At 38.4% G+C, this 23,548-nt stretch overlaps 1 protein-coding gene across 4 annotated transcripts in view; it reads right to left on the reverse strand.

The window, feature by feature from the left end:
* The window catches only part of INO80D (INO80 complex subunit D), a 61,359-nt gene that overhangs the window by 25,670 nt on the left and 12,141 nt on the right, over positions 1-23,548 (reverse strand). For all 4 annotated transcript variants that reach the window (XM_054830534.1, XM_054830530.1, XM_054830531.1 and 1 more), the window contains exons 3-7: positions 16,597-16,692; positions 16,245-16,491; positions 9,804-10,552; positions 6,934-7,042; positions 1,247-1,471 (exon numbers count right to left, since the gene is read on the reverse strand). In XM_054830534.1, coding sequence (XP_054686509.1) covers positions 1,247-1,471; positions 6,934-7,042; positions 9,804-10,552; positions 16,245-16,462 — 1,301 coding nt within the window. In that variant the 5' untranslated portion in view covers positions 16,463-16,491; positions 16,597-16,692. The remainder of the gene's footprint in view (positions 1-1,246; positions 1,472-6,933; positions 7,043-9,803; positions 10,553-16,244; positions 16,492-16,596; positions 16,693-23,548) is intronic.

The raw sequence follows: 23,548 nt of genomic DNA on the forward strand, positions 1-23,548 counted from the left end.
GCTGGCTGTAGCCTGACTGTTTTCCTTCAGCAATTTCTGTCATCAACTGCACTTTGACTGAGTAAAGTTTTAGTGAGCAATATTACTCCTGTGAAAAATTTCGTAACTGAAAGGACTCTGTGGCTACTTAAATTAACCAGAGCAGTGATGACAGGCATACCTGGCTTTACCAGTGTACCCAAAACAACATAATCTTTTTTTTGCATAATAAAAGGCAAAAATAATGGGGAAAAAACCCAGCAAAAACAGCAAGAGCTTGCCAGTTCTGGCAAGGTTTTGCTGTAGTTTAAGTTTGGAGACATTTACACAAGTTTATAAACTAGTAATGTACTTCTATACTGCATCTTGGAGCACCTTTTCAGCATCACTCCACCACCTCAACAATAAACCCTCCAACTGTCATGAACCACAGCCCACTGTCCAGGAACAAAAGCATCCCATAACCAGAATATACCCTCAGTACCCTGCTCCAGCCTGCCTCTCATGTTAGCCTCTCCTAACTCCCACAGTCACACATCCTGTAAAGCAAAACCACAACAGCAAAAGGATGCTGCTGGTACCCCAGACATAACACCAGGGTTCAGACTTACTCTGTTTCTGCACAAATATGAATCAACCAACTCTCAGTATGCCGAGAGCTGGAGGGATGTTGACATTATCTAGAAAGTATTCCCACAGAAGGTAACCTTCAGAGTTGTTAGAAGATATTTATTTTGTTGCCAAGTTTCATTTAATGTTAGATTGAGTTAAATCTAACAAAAAGTGTGAACTTAAGTTTGATTTGCTGGGAAGAGAATTAAGAGGAGTACAGACTTTTCAAAAAATGTTGTCTGAAAAACAAAATCTGAATTGAAGCAGTGAACTGCAGACCAGACAGCACAGCTTCTAAAGAACTGGGCTTAGTAAAGTACCAGATATTTGAAGGCAGCCAAAATACATAGATTAATTAACAAGAATAAATTTTAGCAGGCCACTAACTTCTTTTGTGACATTTAAGAAATTGGCCCAGACATTGCTAAACAAACAATCCACATTTTAAAAGACAAGGCTGGAGAATGCTTGTCTTCATGGAAAACACTGTATGCCATGTTTATTCTACTCCATGGACAGACATTTATGTGTCATGGGTTTTCTGCCTTGTGCATGCCTACCAGTTTCAGAGTTCAGCATTTCAGCTGCTGGATACTCTGCCCACCTCCTCCCTGTTCAGACCCCATGTTACTGCAGTCACAGGGGAAGGTCTAACCTGGTACGAGCACACGTAGCTCTTCGGAGTTCTTGTATCAGTTGCCCAGCACGCTCCGGCTCTCTGCTGGCCGCCTGCAGCAAGGCTTTCCGGAGTGTATGCCGGCATTTCTTCTGACGAGATTCTGCCCGCTCCAGGCGGCAGAGGTGCTTGTATTTCTGCTGAAAGTAAGTGCAAAGTCTGGTCACCCTGGAACTCCTGTCATCTGCATTGTCATCATCGGACCTGAAGGAGGGAAAGTAAAAACAAATGGCCTTTAAGTATTTTTTTTTTCCCGACAAGGCTAATTTGTCATTTTAATAGAATTCTTAAGTTGGCGTCCATCTTCTGGCCCCACCAACATCCAAAGGCTGAAATCAGGCAGGGATGCTTGAGAAATGGTAAAAGCAGGATCCCTTTTGAATTCTAAAGGTACTTACCCTTCTTAGTATGTCATTATTAGAGATTACATCAATTTATCATCAAGTCTGACACATTTAAATGTCTGGAGCCTGCTGTTCAAAAAAAATCTATACTGTTAACCTTTATTTACTGTAAATGTCTCAGCAAATGAGACAAACTCTTAAATCAAAGTGCAATTAATGCAGAGGAGAAGGGTGGGGAACTATGTAGTGGAAATTTATTGAAGAAAGGTCATGCTGGAGAAGATGGTCAAATTCTAACAAGTACCAAAACTGCTGACCTTTTCCAATTCCTCTTACTTTGCCAGGTGGTGTTTTCCTTCCTAAACCAAAAAGCAGTTGATACTGCTTTCCCCTTGCTGCAGAGTTAAAAGCTGAGTTACAGTTCAGCCATAGAGAAGAAATTCACATTTTACTCCAAAGGTACTGAGGGAAAAATCAGACCAGGGCTAAGCAATGACCAGATGGAGGACTGATCCAATTCTTTGGTTGCTTAAGAAAGTCTTTTCCCATTTGTCTTGGCTTTCAGAATGTCCAGGCACATACCAACAAAACCATCAAACCATGTCAACACATTCAGTTAAATGAAGTAAAAATCATGAAACATAATAAAATCATTACTGGGACTTGTTAAAATAAGAAGGTCCATGAAGCTACCCAGAAGTGCTTCACAACAAGCACTAGTTTGCAGAATGATTTTTTTGTTCATGGACCAAAGAGTATGCACTCAACATAAGCAAAGCAGACTTTGTTCAGTTTTTCCTTATAGAATAGAAAAACTTTTTGCTAACTTTCCTATCTGTAAAATAAAGGAAGGGCAAGGGGAAGAAAACAAGTCCAAACAGATGAAGCAAACCAAAAGCTCCCAAGGTTCAGACTGCAGGGGCTGGCCAGTGAGACTGAATACGCTGACATTCAAACCTGCGCAGAGCAAAGTGGATCACAACTAGTTGATGATAGAAGAGATGTGAAATACTGGCCATGATATTTACTAAATAAAGTAAGATCCAGAAATCCAGAATAGCTGTCACTGAAAGGCAACATGACTAAGACCTACTTTTCTTGCTGGAAAATCTTATTCTCTTCACATTCAAGCTAAATTTAAGAGACTACATCCATCTCCACTAAGGCTGCCCATGAAAACTCCACAGGAGCAAACACTGCCTTGATACAAATGCACATTTTAGTAAATTTTTATGTAAAGTCAACCATCCTATGTAGTTTGTTTGTTAAAACAGATTACAGATTATTTTTGAAAAGCATAAATTACAAGTAATTAACCTCTGCAATTAAATGCTTAGCAGTAAATACAACCTGTTAAAATATTTAACGTATGTAATGTTTAAAATATTTTCACACTGAAGATGGAAAAAAATACACATTTAAGATCTCTTAGGAAAGAATGCCTACTGGGAACATCAACTTGTTTAGAAAAATTTAATTGTGTGCTATTTAATATAGATTTTCCTTTTTCCACTTTATTAATAGAAAACAGGAATACATGGATGGGATCAGTTACATATAGCTAGGTCTAAGGTCTTAGATATTTCATTACTGCTCTGGGCCAAGATTTTTAAACAAAGTTGCAGACATACTGGTTGAATTTTAAATATGATTACAAATTAACTTTAAGATGGCAATATTCCTTAGGGGAAAAAAAGTGTTTATTTTGGGTGGAAAGAGTGTTTTTTAATGCAACTGTCTCTACATTTCAGACTTTTTACTTCCCTCCCATTGAAATAGACAGAAACAAGTCATCATACATTAAAATATTTTGAACTGCAGTTTATGCGATAATTTTAAAAAAGTAGATTAAGACATATAAACAAGACATAGAAAGAAATCATGCCTGCAGTGGCAAGGGCTTATTTTGAGGCAAACGGTTTCTAAAAGTCTATTCAGAATTTTGTTTCCAGGCCAGTAAGATTAACCAAAACAAATTTATATGTTGAAAGAAACCTAAAAATATCACACTAACACCTCCTTTTTAATTTTTTTTTTTTTTTGCTAGGCAAGTACTGAAACCGAAAGCTACTTTTATTGTTGTCCTTTCATAAACAAGTTTACCAACTTCTATTTAGTTTATTCTCTTAAGCTGCACGTATATAACTTCTGAAGTTCAACTTAGCATGTGCCATTTCATTTTTTAAAAGATTTCTGAAAGTGCACGCAAACCATTTGATAATCCAAAATGCTTCTTCCCAACCCTTCCCTTTGAGATTGTCATGTGTAAACATCAGGGGAATTAGTGCTGAGTGTTCATGAAGAAAACAAAGGCAGCACGAAGTAGCAGAAAGGAAGAGCAAAAGGGTAGCACAAGCAGTCAGGCACCATCAGGGAACCAGGAGAACATGCTCTCTACTCTGAGACACACCAGCAACTGTTCAAAACCCTCTGTAAGGAGGGATTTGAAGAACCTTCTCTTCCTTTTAGTTCTTATAGTTATTGCGAGTTATTAAATCGAACTTTGACAATACGGTGTTGATATTTGCTCCTTTGGGTGAGCTGGTATGAGGAGGGACTCCAATCCTCACACTTCCCTTTCAAACTCGCTACTTGAAATGCTCACTTTATCTATAGTTCAGCATAGGAAGTGAAAAACTACTTTGTTTCAGTGTCATTTGTTCTCTGATGCCTTCTAAGCTACAACACCCAGCAATCGAATCATCTCGGGGGAGAGCTTCACTAACCTGTGGCAGGGCACAGCCCCGGCTCTCCCTCCGAATCGCTGCTTCGTGGAGAAATTCCTCCCACCCCAGCAGCCTGCCCTGCCAGCCACCCTGCCTGCACCGTGCCCGGTGCCAACTCCTGCGCTGCTGTTTGAACTCAGACACTGGTGCCTGCCTCAAAGCACTGCATCCTGGAATCCTGAGACCACAGGAATCTGATTCTTCAGAATTAGAGGACAGAATAATAAAAGCAAACATTCAGCCAGTGTTTCCACAGAAGACTGCCACAATATGAATTTTACAGATTAAAAGGCCAGAAGGCAAGTGAACTCAAAAATGCATTACTGTTAATACATTAATTTTAAACCAATCTGGTGAATTTTTGAGAGTTTAAGAGCAACTAGAGTACCACACGAGAAGTTCAACAGAAAGTTTGAGGATTCCTCCCACAATCACACAACCAGAAATGCAGAGAACAAGCTGTCCAGTAATGCAGAAATTAACTGTTCACTTTCTTTTATTAATCTGTTCTGAGAAGCATCCCTCCCGCTGTCTTCCATGGAGTCAAATGAAAAAGGACAGAATGCAGGTAGCTGGTGGAGAGTTACCCCTTTCACACAGGGACCACAAGCTCAGACACAAATGTACAGAGAAAAAATAGCTTTAATTTTACTATGAAAAATAGTAAGTAAATTGCCATAGGTTTAGGTATGTGATTTCAGAATCTAAAGGTTTGGGGAAACAATCTCCATTGGTTTTCTGGTAAAATTAGCCCCCGAAATTCAGATTCGTAACAAGTCATCGGCTGACTAAGTTAGGAGCCACCAGCCTGCACTGCCAGATTAGCAAGACAGAGTCATTTTGACAAATCAAATTGTTCAAGAAATAGTCTGAACTAATTCATCTTCACCGGCAGACAGACCACATTGCAAAAGTGTTAAAGCGAAACATTTCAGGTAATAAAAACCTCTACAGAAGCTTGCAGAATAAGAATAAAAGGTTTAGAAGGCTGACATCACATGAATGTATCAATGTTTATCCATAAACAAAATTAGGAAAGTTGCTGAAGAGCTAACACTGGGCAGGCTGATGGAAGTACAAGAGCAGCCAGTAACATAAAAATTTATCCATCATGATTTAGTTAAGAGAGTGTTTAACTGAAGTGTATAAAATGCTAGAATGGAACAGAAAATGTCAAGACCAGGTATTATTTTCTCTTAATATGCGAAGAGTAGGAAGAATCCAAAGGAAGTTAAAACAAATAGAAGACAAAACACACAGAGATGACCTTTATAAGTTGACAAAAAAAGTAGGGATCTATGGAAGAACCAGATCAAATGTCAAAGAGAGAAGAGTGTAAGGGAAGTTATTTAATAGATATATCTGCTTTGAAAATTATGTATGATTTAAAAGTCTGAAAGTCTGTTCATGTTTTCCCAAAACAGTTTATCTAAAAGCTGCCTTTTAAATTAAAATTAACGTTTGTGAAAGCTTACTCTATCTCTGACTGCTGATGCCTTAAAAAACAAGGGTCATTCATACCAGAAAAAAAATGTTTCTTTTAAAAAGGAAAAGTCTACTTCTACTAAGCTTTGATCCACTGAATTTAGTATCCTGGTGTCTGTCCTGATGACAGAGATAGAGCTTTGTTGTTCACCTTGTGGACAATCTTGAGAGATGGTAAGAAGTTCTGGTAAGTTTCCAAATTTCCATGTAAGAACAAAATAAAGTTTCATTAACATCATTACTCTAACTGTGATATTTAAAAATTAAACAAAAGGAGAGCGCTGTGGTATCAAAAAGACCAGTTGCATATTGAACGAGAATCATGTGATAGAAACTACAATCAAACTTTATTGAGACCCCAATTCCCTTTTGTTATCAACATGCTTCAGTTTCATTACAATACTATGCTTGGGATGCTTTGCTTTAACTTTGCGCCTTAAAATTTACATTAATAGACATATGTCATCATATCCTGCTGCAAGTTCAGATCTATGACTTAGCAGTATATGGAGCCTTTCTGCTTCAGCAGCTAATACCTCCTCTGCTTATCCCTTCAATCACATCACTTCCTTTCAATGCTCCCAACTACATGATGGAGGTTTATTCAACACTTAATTATGAAAAGAAGTGCCATGCCCTTTAAAAAAACAGATTAAAACAACATCCTGCACAATTACCCTAAGAATTAATGAGTAAAACATAGCAAGTTTACAAACAAAGTTATTCACAAATAGTAGGAAAGACAAGAAACCAATAGCAACTCCCTTCATTTGGTTCTAATTCAGGAAATACCTCTACTCAGCAAGGCGCACAAGTTCATGAATAAATCCCACTAAACTCAATTAAGTTTAGGCAAATGAGCTTAAATTCCTTCCTGATGCATCCTTCTGATAGCAGTCTGCACAAAGGTCTCCTAAGTTAGGTGGAAACTGGGACAGAAGGCGACAAGCTGTTTCATAGCTCTTACAAACAAATGAGTTCAAACAATCCTTTGTTTCAGCAAAACACTCGAACAAGAGCTTAGGTTCCACTGACTCCACTTGAAGTGAAGCTCACATTTACATGATTTATTCCATCAAGGCCAGCATGAATACTAAAGAATCATACTCACTCATGTCTCTCATAGCCAAGGGTTTCTCGGATAGACCACGCAACCTGGTAAGGGGAGGTTTGCTCTGAATCCTCCAACTCTTCTCCACTGTCTTCAGACCAATCCAGCCCTAAGGGAATAGAAAACATGAAAGGTGGATGAAAAGTGTATCCACCTCATAGAAGTCTCTGAGCAACCTATGGCACAAAAGATGAATGCGTAGTATAGTCACAAGCATAATTATGTTTGATTAAATCATAGAATATTCTGAATTATACAGGAAAAGTTACAGTAACGGCTGCGTTATAGTGTGCAAATAGCAAGCACTGATTTTTGTCAAATTTGAGTTTTCCTTTTAAAATCTTTATCGGTTTCTTTATCCATAAGCAGTGGAAGAAAAATCACCAGCTTTCTACCCACAGAAAAATATCACAAGCTTTCATACCAAGCACACGGAATCTTTAGAGACAAGGTAAGAGAGAAGTCCCTGCCACAAAGAACTGACTGCCTGGCAATTTTTAATACTAGGTGATCTAAATAGGCCACTTTCATTTCTGTTTATATTCTGATCCCTGCTCTCTGCCAAAACATGGGGAGAATAGGAAAACCATAAGACAGAGCAGCATGGACAGGGATAGATACACCAGCTACACAGGATGTTCCTTTGCTCAGTCTCTGTAATTGCCTGCCAAATGCATACATTAGCATGAAAAGAGAGCTAAAGAGAGAGATGCAAATACTCCTGCACTTTTACTAAGCAGCACGCTTTCACTTGATGATGATGCAGTAGAATCAACTGATTATATGCACCAGTAGCCTCAGTTAGTCAAGCTAAACACAATCGTTGAACAGGACAGCCAGGAACAGAGTCCAGTAAGTTCTCAGGTGGAACATTTTATCTGGAGTTTCATCTTTTGCAGTTTGTTTTTTGGTTTGGTGTTGTTTGGTTTTTTTCAGTTTTTCCTACTCTTCCATATCCAATGGAATTCTTGCTAATTCAGGTGAGAGAAAATCCCGTAGCTGCATTTACAAGCCAGCATTATTACTTTTTCACTTTCTTGTGTGCTCCTGGAAAATGGAGCAGCAGTTGGGACAGAGTTAAGGAGCACTTTATTTTTGCTAAATATAAACTAAATGACTATATCTGAGATTATTCTGAAGTCAGATGCTTTGAATTTGGGAAATGCTTTGAACTTGGGAAATGCATCAGTACTTGGTTACCTGCTTTCAGAGTTAGACACACACACACTTGGAATACAATTGTCAGGAGCACCTTCATTATTTAGAAACAACGCTTTAACGTAAACCAGAAATATCAGAAACCCTATTTTCCAGGAACTTCAGCATCCTGAAAATTCTATTGTTCATTCCTATTTTTAAGATATGCATTTGAACTAAATTAATAGAATCATAGAATTAAGATATCTTCAGACATTTGATAAAGTGCCAGAATTATACTTTTAACTTAAATGGTTTTTCACTCATAAAGGAATGAAAAAACAACTTAATCATTGGATAAAGATGTCCACAATTGATACCACGTAACAAATTATTTACTCAAATTTTACAAATAAAATCAGAGGTTGTGTTGTTTTGCTTTTAACGGGCACTGCAGAAATGAAGGAATAAAATCTAATCCAGATTCAGCTATAGTCACACTGAAAACTGCAGTTACATTAACATCCAATTACATAGCTTTGATGTAAGTACACATAAAACTTGCTGCATCGTTTTTAGCATTCTGTGCAGTCATCTCTAGTGCTACTCTATCATAAAAACAAAATCCTGAAATTCTCCGAACCAGCATAACTAGTCTTTAATATTAAGGCATATTATGAATAAATAATAAATATATTTTCTACTCTCACATAGCTGATGTGAATTCTGTTACTTTGAAAAATATAAAATGTTGTAATTGCATACACATACAGTTATGCATCTGCCTAACTGTACATTTATAGGCCTAATCAGGATTTTTACTATGCGTCTTCTTCAGGAAAATGTATTCTCTTCACCACTTGAGAATATAAAACATTAAACACAGAAAGCATCTTTCTACACTCTTTCAAAACACAGGTCACTTTCTATGCTACTGGGGTCTGTGACACTCAGAAATGCCTCTGGAGTTGTCGTTCCTCAAAAGACCTACATTACACGTAGGACCATCAAAGCGGTTTTCTGAAGAACAATGTCCTTTGGAGACATGCTATGGGATGCTAATTATCTTCTGAACAAACAGTCAGGCTATCCCATTAGTGCCAAAGGACAGATCTTAATAGCAAATTAAAAAAAGGTTAATTGAAAAATAGCAAAAATTACAGATGTTTGCAATTAAATAAGATATTATATGAAGAACATTCAGATTTAAGTCTTTTTTTTTTTTTTTTAAACATCATAAATAGCATTCCTGCTCTAATATCACACAGTCAAGTCAACTGGAAATTTGGATCTGCACAGAATGATGGGCCAAATCTCCAAACTTCGACTTGCACTCACATTGTAAATATGCACTTGTCACATATTTAACATTCAATCTAACCTTGTCCACTCATGTAGGTACAGCTATGCCACCTTTACTACTCAAGTTGCAAAACTTCTGTATGATGTCTCTATCATCCAAATAATGCTTTCTACACTTCAGTTTGATTTCCCAAATGGTTAACAGGACATTAAGAAGAATAAACAGCCAAAATGCCATAGACTATATGCGAAGGGTCCAGGCATTCCCTTCATAGAACAGGGCTAAAGAAAACACCAAGAGATTACCCAGTTCAGGGTTATTTTGCAAGGATGACACACAAATGCAGGACAGGGCTAGGAAGACATTCCCCTGTTGTCTTTTGGTTTCAGGTTAAAAAATAAGCACGCAGCACATCATATTATCTACCCACCTAAATGTGGAAACAGATCAGTGTCCAGCTGCTGTTTTCGAGTGCACAGTTTCACCAGTCTCTGTAGCCGGCTCATGCAGGACGAGTGCGGAGAGAAGGCTGTGGCTTTCATGAGGACCCGATCAGTCCTTGCAGGGTCCGTGACAGGAGCCCTAGCGGGTGGCAGGAGAGGCAGAGGTCTCTTGTTAGACAACTGCCGGGCTTGTGCTATAGTGTGTGTGGTGGGTGCCACTCCCTGCATTGGTAGGCTGGTGTTCGGAGGTTGAGGTGACTTGCAGACTACGCCCTGCGGTAGCCCTGTCGGCTTTAACGAAGCTGATGAAGGTGGCAGATGGGAGTGCTGCTGCTGCAGAGGCTGCTGCTGCAAAGGTGCAGGAAGGGGGCTAAAGTGCTCTTGGCGAACTTTTAAAATCTCTGTCTCTCTCTGGCGCTGCCGGTTTTGAGCCAACTTGCTCTGCAACTTTTTCCTCACTGTTGCCCCTTTCTTTAGGTCATCATCCTCCTCGTTGAAAGCAAAGGGGTCTTCTAATTCTGCCTCCAGGTAGTGGAGAGGAAGCCTAGCCCCTGGAGGGGAGAGGGACATCCCGTCCAGTCCGTTGGGCATCTTCAAGGCCAGGGTGGGCACTGTCAGACTGAAGGCCATAGCATCCATCTGATGCCTGACCTTTACTTCCTCTATGGGATCATTCTTTTTCTTCCTCTCCTTTTTCGGTATAAAGCCAAGTACCTGCAGGTGGCTGTTGCAGTACCTTTGAAAAGTAAAAGCAGTCAGTTATTAGCTCAACTCTTGTAAGTAAAATCTGAAGAAAACAGACATCACTAAAGGGAAATCCACACACACCCATCTCATGTGAATTTAGATCGAAACATAAGAGGTTTTATAAGACGTGTACACAACTGCTTCTAATACAACAGAACCTGTAACAGAAAACAAAAACTTATACAAGTGACAATTTTGTGATCTTAAGATATAAAAATCTTCAGTCATTATTCATAAGAGAATCAGACACAACCATTCAAAACATTTACCCTCAAATAGGGTAAATACAAAACAAAGCAAACAAAACAAATGGACTGATATATAAACCAGTAAGAACTCAAGCCATTAACTCTGATCATTTCAAAAGCTCCCACTGAAAACTAATTCCTTTCATTTGGCTGTTCTTTCACTGGAAGTAGTTAATATTTTCATCAATGCACACATTATTGTTATGAATTCCACTGTAGTAGGGAGCAGTTTCTTATATGGACAATCTCACTAGAGATACCTGCTGAGAAGGGTCCCTATTTGCACTTAATGAACAAGTAGCATAAATATTTAAGTTCTGTTTCAGTAGTTTAACATGATGAATTTTGTAGCCAGAGGATTAGCTGCATGTTCTTCAAACAAAAAAATCTAGTTTAAAAGGAATTCTCTGCTGCTAGAAAACATTTACACAATGCCAGGAATATGTATACATACAATCCACAAATATGGACTATAAGGTCTTCTAATATAAAAAAAGCTTTTAAAATGATTAAAAAAAAAAAAAAAAAAGGAAAAAATCTTTGAAAGTTTGTCATGAGAATTAAAAGGAGAAGGGTAACAATTTATGGCCACAGATAACATACTAAGAAGTAAACAACTAATTTTGTCTGATTAAAACAAGCAGGTGATAGAAATGTAGGAACCACAGTCTGATCCTTTTCCTGTTTCACACAGGCAGGCCCTCCTGCCTCTGTAGAATGCCACCAGCAATCAGACTTCTGCCCTTGCAGGATTCCATCTATAACCTGCAGCTTATAGATGAAAACAAAGATATGAGGAAAAAGTGATGTCTACATCAAGGTATTAATGAACAAGCTAAGGACATATCCATGAAGGTATTCATGGAAATGAATAAGGACAAGATAAGGAAATATACCACGAAAGTATAAAATCTGACCAGTATGAGTCTGAGAAAAGTAGATTTTGTTGAACGAACAGGTTAAAATTAAATTATTCCTGATCTTCAAGGAGAAAAAAATGAACAGAAAAGCCTAAACCAAGCCCTCAAACAGGTTTAACACTTCAGTTGAGTGACTTTCAACTTGCTCTTCCACCTCTCAAGAAGCAATGTGTGAACTGCTTTTGAAGGGTCCATAAAAGGTAAAAAAGAAAAAGCAAATTCATATATACTCCTTAACAATGTCCATACATGTAGTTTCTCAAGGGATTCACACCCATAAGGACTCACAAATCAGAAAAAGATGAGAAGTACTGCTACTTATTGTCTAAATAATTTATTACATTAAATTGTAATAATAAATAAATCTAAATGAGGCAAGCTGAAAGCCAGCAACGTGTGGAGTCCTTGTTAGAATACACTGGAATACTGTAAATTCATATTGAGAAACATACTTCTAAAAATAAAATTATGTAATGAGAGCTCAATAAATCTTCCCTTAAAGTCAACAGCACTATTCCCATAATTAAAATTAAGCACTTCTAAAAAATATTTTAGTTGAACAAGACTGATGAGATCAGTTAGAACAGCACTTTTAGTATGACAGAAGAATAAAAAAATAAACAGACAAGACAAACACAATGGAATTTTTCCCCTCTTATTCCAATAAAAAAGAGTTTTGCTCAATGTGAATGCTTCCTTTATATTGTTCAGAACTTAAATATTGCCACCTTGTGCTTGTGCAGGAGCGAGGAGGTAAAACTGGCTAGTCTGTTTTCATTGTGAAAACCAGAGAGAAAGCAAAAAAATAGAAAATGTGAATAAACCTGTGAAAAGGTAATTAGCTTGCTAACGTTCTCCGAGTTTTAGGCTATTAACGGTTTTGCTTCCTCTAACAGCATCATTTCTATATGGCAGAGAATAAAGCCTTGGCTCTTAGAACCGACCATAGTGCATCACTGAAAGCCACCAATATCTTACAGGGGCATCACCTCTAGACACAAACCCATAGATGCCAGGCTACAACACAATGAAAGCAGAGATCACATGCACTTTCAGACTCCAGTACACACTGACTTGGGTCTGTGCTTTAGGCTCTATCAACTCTCTGTCTTTCAGCGTAACCAAGGCTGATACACCTTGCCTGCTGGACTAAAAGGAGCAAGAAGCTAGGAAGAGCATTTAAGTCTTCTCTGGGTAGAGGAGACTACACACAGGCAGTTTTGGCTAGGCATAATTTATTAGCCCCAACTAAACCTTGGCCTTGCCAGGGTCTAGCTGTTCCCATGTGGAGCCAGGCAGGCACACACACCCACTCCCCCATTCTTCAGCTTCCAGGATGGCTTTTTAGTTGGCCCTGACCCAAACTGGATCTGACTTTACGTGGTGCTGCAGAGTCTGGTGCAGATATTAACTGACTCTGCTGGAACCAGTCTATAACCAGCTGAGTTAAGGCAATAAACTCTTTGGATCAGATGTAATGCCAGGGAAGGTGTCAGTAGTTCGTGCTCCATGGAAGACAGATTACTGGGAAGACTGGAATAGTACCTGCAAGTAGCACAGTCCCTTTCACACAGCTCTCAGCATGAAACCTGTTAGGGTTAAGCTGTCTCCACAAGAGCTAATTCTTATGTGCCTGTCTCAGTGGCACAATTTGTCACTTCTATAACCTGCCTGGGAGTTATTCTCAGTTAGCATCACAAAGTATCACACTGAGTATCTAACATAGTTTTTCCCCCTTCGTTACTCAGTGCCAAAGGCACTTACTCTGTGCAGGTGAGGTTGAATGCAGTCAGCACATATGGTAAGAGCGGTGGGTTGATATCTATTAAAACTATCGTAACATGAAGCACACAAAATGTGACAGGCTCTGAAGGCTTCAGGTGGACCTTCCCATATCATTGGGAAGGTAAGACTTCAGACAGCGAGCTTTTCCACCTACAACTGCATTCTCCTTCCCAGTACATCCCAGACTGGTATCAAGTTCTGTCACTTATTTAAAGGAAGATCCAAATAAACCAGACAGCATCTTGCATATTAACAAAATATTGAAAGATTCTCTTGAAAAAGAATTAGAGACTAAATGGTATTTAACCCAGCTAAATTGTAAAAAACCATATCCTTAAAAATTAAGCTGAACTTCATTATCTATGTGTGTATTTGGCTAAGAAAGAATTGGGAGATATGTATTCAGAGGAAATACAGAACCCATGTCTGTGTATCATCCCGTATATATTCTTTAAAAATAACAACATAGGGAATAGAGAAACTAGACTTCAAATAAGGCAATGAAGTCATGCACTATTAATAGATTTAATTTGTAGAATGTTAATGGTTAATAAGAAATCTAATAGTATAGCAGCATATTAAACATCTTTGTGGCTGGTAGCATCTCATTTGTCTAGGGTCAAGTGATAATTTTTTTTAATTATCTGTGGACAGATTATGAAACTTTTGGCATATAATGCATGCATCCTGTTAAGACATTTTAATTTTTATAATCTTTAAAAGTATATAAGATAGCTGTCAGAGCATCATACGGCCTGCTTCTGATCATGTACAGTTACATGTCTAAAGCTGTGACAAAATGACCATCTGACAGTGATTTTGTACACAGAAAATTAAAAGCTACGAGTGAAGAACTCAGACATAGCAAACATCTTTATATCGAACAGAGTGTGAAAAAAGTCTCCTAAGAAACAGATACAGGTTTGTCTGCCAAAAAAGTTTAGAGTAGGCACAGTCTTATCACTAACATTCATTACATTTTATTGTTAAAATTAAACTCTGCCCTGAGAAGCAGTCTTTTAAAATATTCTTTCAAACTATCACATCCTCTCATTTGAAATTAAAAGTTTATTTTCTCCTTCAGACACCTGCTGTCCTCTTCAAGTACTGTAATGTGACACTCGACATGCAATTGAATTATTCTAATATAACATACACCAGATGTCATGACCACACTTCACTTTAACTTGAGAAAAATCAAAAAGAACAAAGTGTGAACTCAATTCAAGGTGTAAAGAAAAATCTCAAATTCCACGGGAACATATGAGACCTAAAAAAGTGTCATTAAGTACTATTACTTCTATTGTTTTTAAGTATGACCCCTGGTAAACAGCAACTCTGGCTCAGTCAGCTCTTGCATCTGAAATTACAGCATACCATTTGCGCTGACAATTTCCATGATCCTTTCTGCGAGCTTATTGCCAAAGAGCCTCAATTGTACAGTAGCAAAGAAACAGTCACTGACTGTCAAATTACAGCTAAAGTTATTCATCTTGTGCCATTTGAGCATTTGCCCTACAGCTTTTGACAAACATTCATGTTTTTTTCTCACTTCATCAGTCTCCTCAACTGAAATGGCAGGTGAAGTGCAAGTTAATTTAGAGCACAGTCCAACTGTTGTTTCAGACAAGAGAGGGAGCTGTGAGCTGAGAAGGAAGTTATATGTAGGGCACAGTGGGAACACTGCTAATAATGCAAAAGGTTAGTGAATGGCAGCTAATAATGTGAAAGGTCAGTGGATAGTGGTTTGATTCTTTTTTGGCATATTTTATTTATACTTTAGGTTAAAAAAAACGTTTCTAACAGAATGAGCCTCAGATAGTTAACACACATTAATTAAATACTGTGATACTCGCAAAACCTGCAACAATGACTCTGAAAAATTAAAGTCATATATACCTGGCAGCCAAGATTAGACAAATTCTGCTATTTCAGCCCAAGTAACACCAATGAGACTGGTGCTCAGGAAGTCTTAAAGAGCAAGGAAGAATATCCTTGTGGTTACAGTATGGGCTGCAATTCAGTAAATCTGGTTTGAATTCCCAGCTCTCCAATAACTTCAAGTTCTATCTCTTGTAAGGTACTTAATACCTGAGCACCTTGGGCATCTTCATTTGAGCAAGGAGGGGGAAAAAAGGAGGGAAGCAAAGAAGAAAGGGAGTGAACAGCACTCTCCCAGCTGGCTCATCTGTTATCAAGTAATATTTATTTTATTCCTAATACAACACTACAGATCAGTACCAAATCACAAACACTGAATTGTAATTCTGGATTCATCCCTATGTGCCACTGCTCCCTAAGCCCACAAGTAATGCATTTTCAACTGTTTGTCCTGAAAAAGTAGAGGGAAGTGGGCTTTTGGCACAGCTGGCCAAACAAGCAGGCCTTTTTAAGAGCATTTACTGTGAGTGACAAAGCAAATTAATTGAACAGCAGGTATTGTGTGGCAGGTTTGATCCACAGTTTACAGTGAATTTGAGAAAAGCAATGAAATCTCCTGAAAACTTCCTTGGGAGTAAGTTACTGGCCCCTTTCTGAGTATTTGATTCCCACAGAAAATAAAATAAAGTTTACTGGTCTTAAAACAAAACCCTCAAAGGAACATCCTGGAATTCAATCCACTCAGGCCAGTTCCTCCCTCATCCTGAAACCAGGCAGCATCTTAAAAGAAAACTCATGCCGACGTCCCCGCCACTTCCCACTTTGCAGATGCGTAATCCCAACTCACCTACGATCCTCAGATTTGGGGATGGGGTTGGTGCAGCGTTGGCTGTTATACTTGGCCACATATTCACATTGCTTGAAGGGGGCAGTCTTGTCCTCCAGAACGTGTCTGATACAGAAGGCGTAGCCGTTAAGTCGCCTCTGCTTGCACAGTTTGGGGCTATATGAGCACAAGGGCTTATTGTCAACCTCAGAGAAGTGTATGTGTTTGCCTTCATACATCACGTGACTCTATTCCTTGTGAACATCAGCTGAAAGAACCAAAATATTAAGACAAATCACATAAGGAAAAAAACCACATTCAGTTCTAAAGTGCATGTTTCATTTTGGCAGGAAAGAGGGACCCAAAACAATACCTGATTTTAAATCTTCTGTACCATATCAATGTTAAGAGAGAGCCCCAAGGACACCACTATCCTGGAATGATGATGAATCAAGATGAAGCAGATTGTCTACAGAAAATACCAAAAAGGTCAAAGTCAGTCAGAATAAAATAGTTATTATTACTGCTTAATAAATAAGTGGCCAGATGTAGCCACTAAACCTGTGGTTCAGCTAGCATCCAATAAGCCAAATCCACTAGCATAATAGTTTTCAATCAGTAATCACATGGAAACCATGAAAGGAAATTATTGGGGGAAATAAAATTCTACTGTCGCTGCACTTAAACCTGTTAAACAAAACTCCACTCATCTATCAGAAAGTGATTAGGAGCTACAAGTTGAAAAAGGTTAAGTGTCAGATTAGATCACTTGCTTTCAGGAATCAAGTTGAATGATGATTAACCCATCTGATTGCAGAGGTTTTACTTCAAGTATCTTTGCTTACAAAAATGCTGGCGACTATCCTTGCTCTGCAAAATTTTAATTTCAGCTGGCAGTGCAAGAAAGCTTTTTTTATTTTAAAAACAGCTTTCTTTACCACACCTGATCAACAATCTTCAGATCTTGCAGCTGCCCACAGCTTCTGCAAGCAACAATATGCAGACCTTACTGAGGTCATCATGGTTCTTCAGAGCTTTTCCTACCTTATTGTACTTATTTTAGGTAAATGTGGGCATTAATAATGTCAGAGGCAGTACTCCCATCGATGCCAGGAAGGCTGAAATGTCATTTCAGCAAGAGGCTGGGTTTTTTTCCCCCCCATAAAATAGACTCCTACAGTGCAAATCCATGCAATCATAAGGTACTTTTTCCATCTTCCAACACTATGGAGTCTTTGGCAATCATCTTTATTAAAAAACAAAACAAAACCAAACACCCAACCAAAAAAACCAACAAAACACCACCCCAAAGCAGCTTCAAGTAAAATTAACAGTACACATATTCTGCAGCTACTCTGCTACACTAAGATTAGCCTGCAAAAGGCAGCTTTTATTCAGAAAGGCCATCCTGAAGCACTGGAATAAACTCTTTTGAACATGGTTTATTCAGTACCAAGTTCAGTTTCATGTGTGTTATACACCAAGCAAAGGACTGTACAGAGAGGCGATATTCAGGAAATACATAATAAGTTAGAGGCACATGACAATGTACAGATTATCACCTCAATCAACTTGTTCCCAAGGCCTGAAATGGCCAGAACACAATTGCAATTAGGGAGCCTACACAGACTTTGCAGGAAAGATGCAGTTTCCTCTTGTGAAGGTACAAGCCTTCACTTGCCGCTGTATAAAAGCGCCTTGAGAAAATGACAAGCACTATGGCACTGGGGGATCTAGAAAAGCAACTTTAAGTCACTAGGGCAAAACAAAACACCCTATCACACCCCTAACAGTGAATTGCATAAACCAGGCCCTTCATTAGCATATATCTAGCTGTAGAAGCAGAAGGACAGAAGACTACTAAAAATATAAAAGCACACTTAAAATGCTTGAAACAGTTGTATATGCACATGTACGGCATATACAACATACAGAATGGAGACACGTGCTACAAAATGTAACTAGCATAAGTGACCTGATTAATCATTTGACAATAATAAGGATAATTTCTTATTTCCTCTTTATACCTAGTTCCCTTTCCATGCACACATGCAAGCACCCATCCCCAGGGGCAGGGGCCTTGTGCTTTGCTTATGCAGGATAGCCACAGCACAAGCATGGACATCTAATCCAGTTCCAACCACTTTTCCTAACTTCTCTCAATGCATGGAAGCACATGAGAGTACAGAGCACATACTATTTATATTTGAAACTACTCGTTGGGAGTATGACCCTTCACAATGCATCGGTCCTAAGAACAAAAAAGTTCATTGTTGGCTGTGCCCTTCAAAAACACAGAATGGGAAGAGAGAACTATCTATTCTTTAGCATGCTGAGAACCAAGTAATCCTTTCAGACACCTTTGTTAAGGCAGATACTGACATACATTTCACTATTATCCAGCAACAACATGAAAGAAAAAGATAAATCCAATGGTGACATGCCCAATACAGGAGTTGTGATCTGGGTTTGGGTCCCATATGTTTAGGACACAGCCTCCTCCATTACTATGGCAGCAAAAGTAATCAAATGAGTCTTAATTGCATCTCATACACACAATGAAGCAGGCAGAAAGCCTTTTGCTCTGCAGTTTGCTTCTCTCAACAGTTAACCAAAGCTTGTATTTGGTAGCATACTGGACAGGATGAAAAACTTGAAAGAACAAGTGCATCTTGCAGTTGGGTGACTCACATGGTGCTGTCTATTTCTTTCTGGTTTATTTACCACATTCTTTTAAGCTACTATATCATGCTTTGCAGTTTTTGACAGATCAATGACCTTCTCCTCTTTTGCACAACCCAGCAACATTTCTTTTCTGAAGGTTATCAAGCAACAGACCAAAGAAAAAGAGTTCCTCAGAACGGTTCCAAAGTAAACAGCAAGAAACACATAGCTGGTGTGCCTCTGCTAAGCTTCTGTAAAGAAACTGCTTCACAGTCCCCAGCCACGATAATCCTGGATTTATTCTTGTGCCCCCAGTCTTATTTTTGGATTTAACTCACAATTAAATCTTATTTTTGCATTTAACTTGACCATGTGATGGCAGGCATAGTATTTTACTTCTCGCTTGTCTGAAAGATACGGGCCACAGTACAATGGCATAAGAAACATTTAAGCAAAAATACAGACAATAATCCTCAGGGAAACCAATGAGCTTGAACATGAATTTTTGGGTATATGTGTGTGTGTATATATATATACACACACTGAGAAGCTCGTGCAAATATAACCATGTTAAAAATCCTAATAGGAATCGATTAGTGCAACAAACAAAAAGAAAGTTAATATACCTAGCAGCCAATGTTGTATTAAAAAAACCCTACAGTAACTCTCTCAAACTTGCAATTATATCTTTATTGGTAGACTCCTACACAGACTTCCCAAAAGACAGTGGCACTATGTGGTTATACTGCCAGGATCAGAGAATGAAGTTGTACTTAACCTAAAAAGAGCTTTTTCTTTTTACTTCCATAGCATAGTGTATATATATATATAACAAAGGCATTTAAATCTATTGATTCTGATTTTATCTGATGCAGTATTTTATTTTGAACAAAATATACAGAAGTTCTTAGCAGAGCTTTTTGCTGCTACATAAAAAGTAGCACAAGCATGGAACAGGCACATGTCACTTAAATGAAGAGAACTGAAACTACACTTAGCTAAATAGTGGGTGGGGGAGAAATTATTTTTGTCCCACAGGATTCAGTAAGAGATGATGAAAACATGGACTTCCCCTGGAAAAATCAAATGCTTAAGCAGCTGTACTTCACTGCAAAAAAAACCAGGGTACAAAACTTTCTGGAAGCTGTTTTGGGTTTTGCATTTATATTCTACATTGAAGTTGTAGAAAGGTTCAACAGAAACATAATTTATGCCTGCATATGTTCAAACTGTCTTTAGTCACAACCCATGAATGAGAAACCAAAGGCTGCTTCTTGAGGAATCTAGATTTTCCTTAAACAATTGCTTCTAAATAAAAGATTTTGAGCTAGTTAGAAGCAATGGGGCAAAGAACAGAAGAAAATAAAAAAATGTGTGCCATTGCCAAATGATGCAAGACATGACTGAGGTTTAAAAAATCATGGTAGGGGATAAGGTGAATACAGAACGGTCATATACCATATCACACCGTATTAGAACTAGGGGTACATGATGAAGCTAGTAAGAGCTTGACTCAAAAACATATTAAAGAAGTACTACTTCATTTTTACTACTCACAGGTAGTGAACTGCTGGAACTTGCTGTCACAGAAGGCTATGGAAGCAGACAGTCTCATCAGGTTCAAAAAGACAACAGAAAAGTTCATAGACAATGGGGACCTAAGTGATGTACCTGCTAGCATGCCTAATTTAACAAATATAGATGTTGGAGGAGTAAGAGAAGAAAACACTGAAGAGCGGCTTGGCTTTCATGCTGTTCCTAAATAGCGTCACTTACTCCTACTGCCCAAGAAAGAACACTAGGTTGGATCAACCCCTGATCTGACCCAGCAGGGTATTTCTTATGTTCTTATGATGTTATCACTAACATTTGTAATTTGATAACATATTTATTTCTCCCCTTCTCCCATTTTTTATTCCTGAGCAGCTGACTGGATGAAAATTTCCTTCCTCTGGCAAAAGCCCTATCTGTACACGTGAAGAGTAACAAACTTAGCATTCCAGCAAGGCTTTATAGCAAGGATAGGCAGGACACAGAGCAAACTACACTGTGCGACATCATCATTTAGAGCAGAGCTACATGTCCTGCTGAGTGTGGCCACTAGTGGTCCGTAAGGCAACAGAAGGTGGTTCCAAAGTGACTGTAAAAAGAGACATGAAAGACTTAAATACACACAGGTACACACCTGTGCAACCAACAGTACCTGCTGTCAGGCATAGGAAGAAGCCAGCTCCCAACTGCTTTCAGTACTCACAAGCAGGCATAATCAGTTCCCTTGCAGCGGACGTCAGCTCCAAGATAACAAAGCTGTAACTCTGCACTCCCCACACCCTCTCCCAAAACAGGTAGAGCCCTTCAGAGAGGCTGGGAAACAGTGTAGCAGCAAACTTTGTGGGGGGAATCCTTGCTAGACCATACTGCGTATCAGCATTATGTCATACAGAAATTTGGTACCTGACATCATCTGTAGTCTACAGAGAAGTTAAAGGCCTAGTCACTATTAGAAACCCCAAAGCATTATAGCCCCAAAACTCAATCAGTAATTTCACCATGCTGAAAATACTAGAATATTTTAAAACACATGGGTTAGATACATTCTTAAACTTATGCTCAAAATTTGACATTCAACGTACGTAAGACCATTTTAGGCAATAGAATCCCCAAATGCATTGTAAATTGCAAGGCAATTATATGTTGGTGGTTAAAAGATGTATAATTAAGAGGACTGAACTCAGAGCTTCACACATTGCATCCAAACAAAAGCCACGATTAAAGAGGTCTTAACTGTGTTGTTTTGCATTTGGTAATACTAGCGCAGATTTCATGTTAAATTGCTTGGTGTGTTCGTGACATCTCACAGACAAGGTACAATCATCTATCTACATATGCTTTCAAAACCATCAGCTTGGGGCAGAAGTGGAACATGGATCTCCAAGAACCTTGGCTTTTCCACAAACAGCATAAATAGTAGTTTTGTTGATTCCTCAACTTGACCAAAGAAGAAAATTCTCTGCGTTGCCACTGTCCGACCCTATTGCTGAGACTACCAGTAAATACATAGATTTTAAGATGCTTAGGCAACATGGAATTTCATCCACTCAGAGATGAACAGAGACCATAAAAATCATTACAAAAAAGACACGTATTTAAAGCTACCTTACAGTAAAACCTTTCAGTCAGTATTAGTGAAAACTGTATTATTAGAGAGAAAGCAAAACCATTCCTTTTTTCTATTTCATACCAAGAGACTTTAGGCAACTAGTACCTCTCTGGGAAATGTTCTCTTCTATCAAGAGAAGCTGCACCACATCTAATTGTGGTCGACATCAACACCACAAAGCTGTAACTTCTGTTCCCGTTCTGTGATCTAACCATAACTTTGGCTTAGTTCTGGTCATTTAACAGCTCAATTCTCTACTATGCTCAGCTACCAAACCAAGCCTGCTGTAATTGTGGAAACAAGAGTCTTTTTGTTAGTAAAAGCATCGAAATTGAGACAGAAAACACTGGGAAGCAACCAAAGTCAACTACAACAGTTCCTGTAGGGAAGACTTTTATTAACTAGAGCATAATCCTTTCTCAAGAAGACCTCCAAAGAGCCCTGCACAAGTCAAGGTACTGTGTACACATGCAAGTACCCTGACGTTTAACATATTAAGATCTTACTAGACATTTTTAGTTACCACCTGGAATCATATTTTGGACTCCTTTTTTTCATATGTTAAAATCTACCTAGGAGAAGCAGCAACATTGTCTTCATTCTACCTTTTTAGAAAGCATGTTACTTCAACTCTGCAAAAAGGCAGTTTATATTGCATAAGGATGTCTGATATATTAACAGAAAAGCAGCAGTATGCTTTAGGCAATACTTTAGGTAATATAGATTATGCTTCAGAATATAATGCAATAAATAGAGAATTAAATTTAAGTATTATTCCTAATAATGGCTAGAGAACTTATAGACTTGTAACAAGTTTCAATCAACAGCAGAAAACATAATTAAGAAGAGAGAAAATAAGTTTGTTTCAAAACTGAGCAGGTTCTTCTTTTTGAGCCTAAGCAGGAATTTAATTTCAGCTGATTCACTTGTCTGATAAATAGTACCTTAAAAAAAAACCCGACAAAGACAGCCCAAAGCCTAAAACAACCCCAAACATTTAAGACTCTAGGAATTTTGAAACGTCAAAGGATTTCTAAAGAGAAAAGATGATAAGTAGGAAGATTCATAACTGTTGCTAAGAGCACATTCCTATAAATGTCAATAAAATAATTTCCTAAACATGGCTGGCTATTCCTGACCTAAGGCTCAAGACAGGCTCCGTATCTTTGGAAGTCTTTTGAACAAGGATTTCTCTATTTGAGCAGGTCTCAGGCCCCAGTCCTGCAATCACATCCTTACAGGCAGATTCTCATGCTTGCACAGAAGCAGACTTATTTCAATGTGGCTGTAAACAAGCCCAGGTTTTGGAGGGCAAGTGGGGCTGCAGAAAGGCAGCCTTCAGATGCAGCAACAAATGGAACATTTAGGCCATTGTAACATCGCAGAAATGCACTTTAAAACGTTATCTCAAAATATCGAAGCCATGATCCCGAGACAAAGCAGACTAAACATACTACAGCATACCTTGCAACTGTACTTGAATGAAAAAAAGGCTTTAAGT

This window comes from Grus americana, chromosome 6 (genome assembly GCF_028858705.1).
Source record: "Grus americana isolate bGruAme1 chromosome 6, bGruAme1.mat, whole genome shotgun sequence".
Classification (NCBI taxonomy): Eukaryota; Metazoa; Chordata; class Aves; order Gruiformes; family Gruidae; genus Grus; species Grus americana.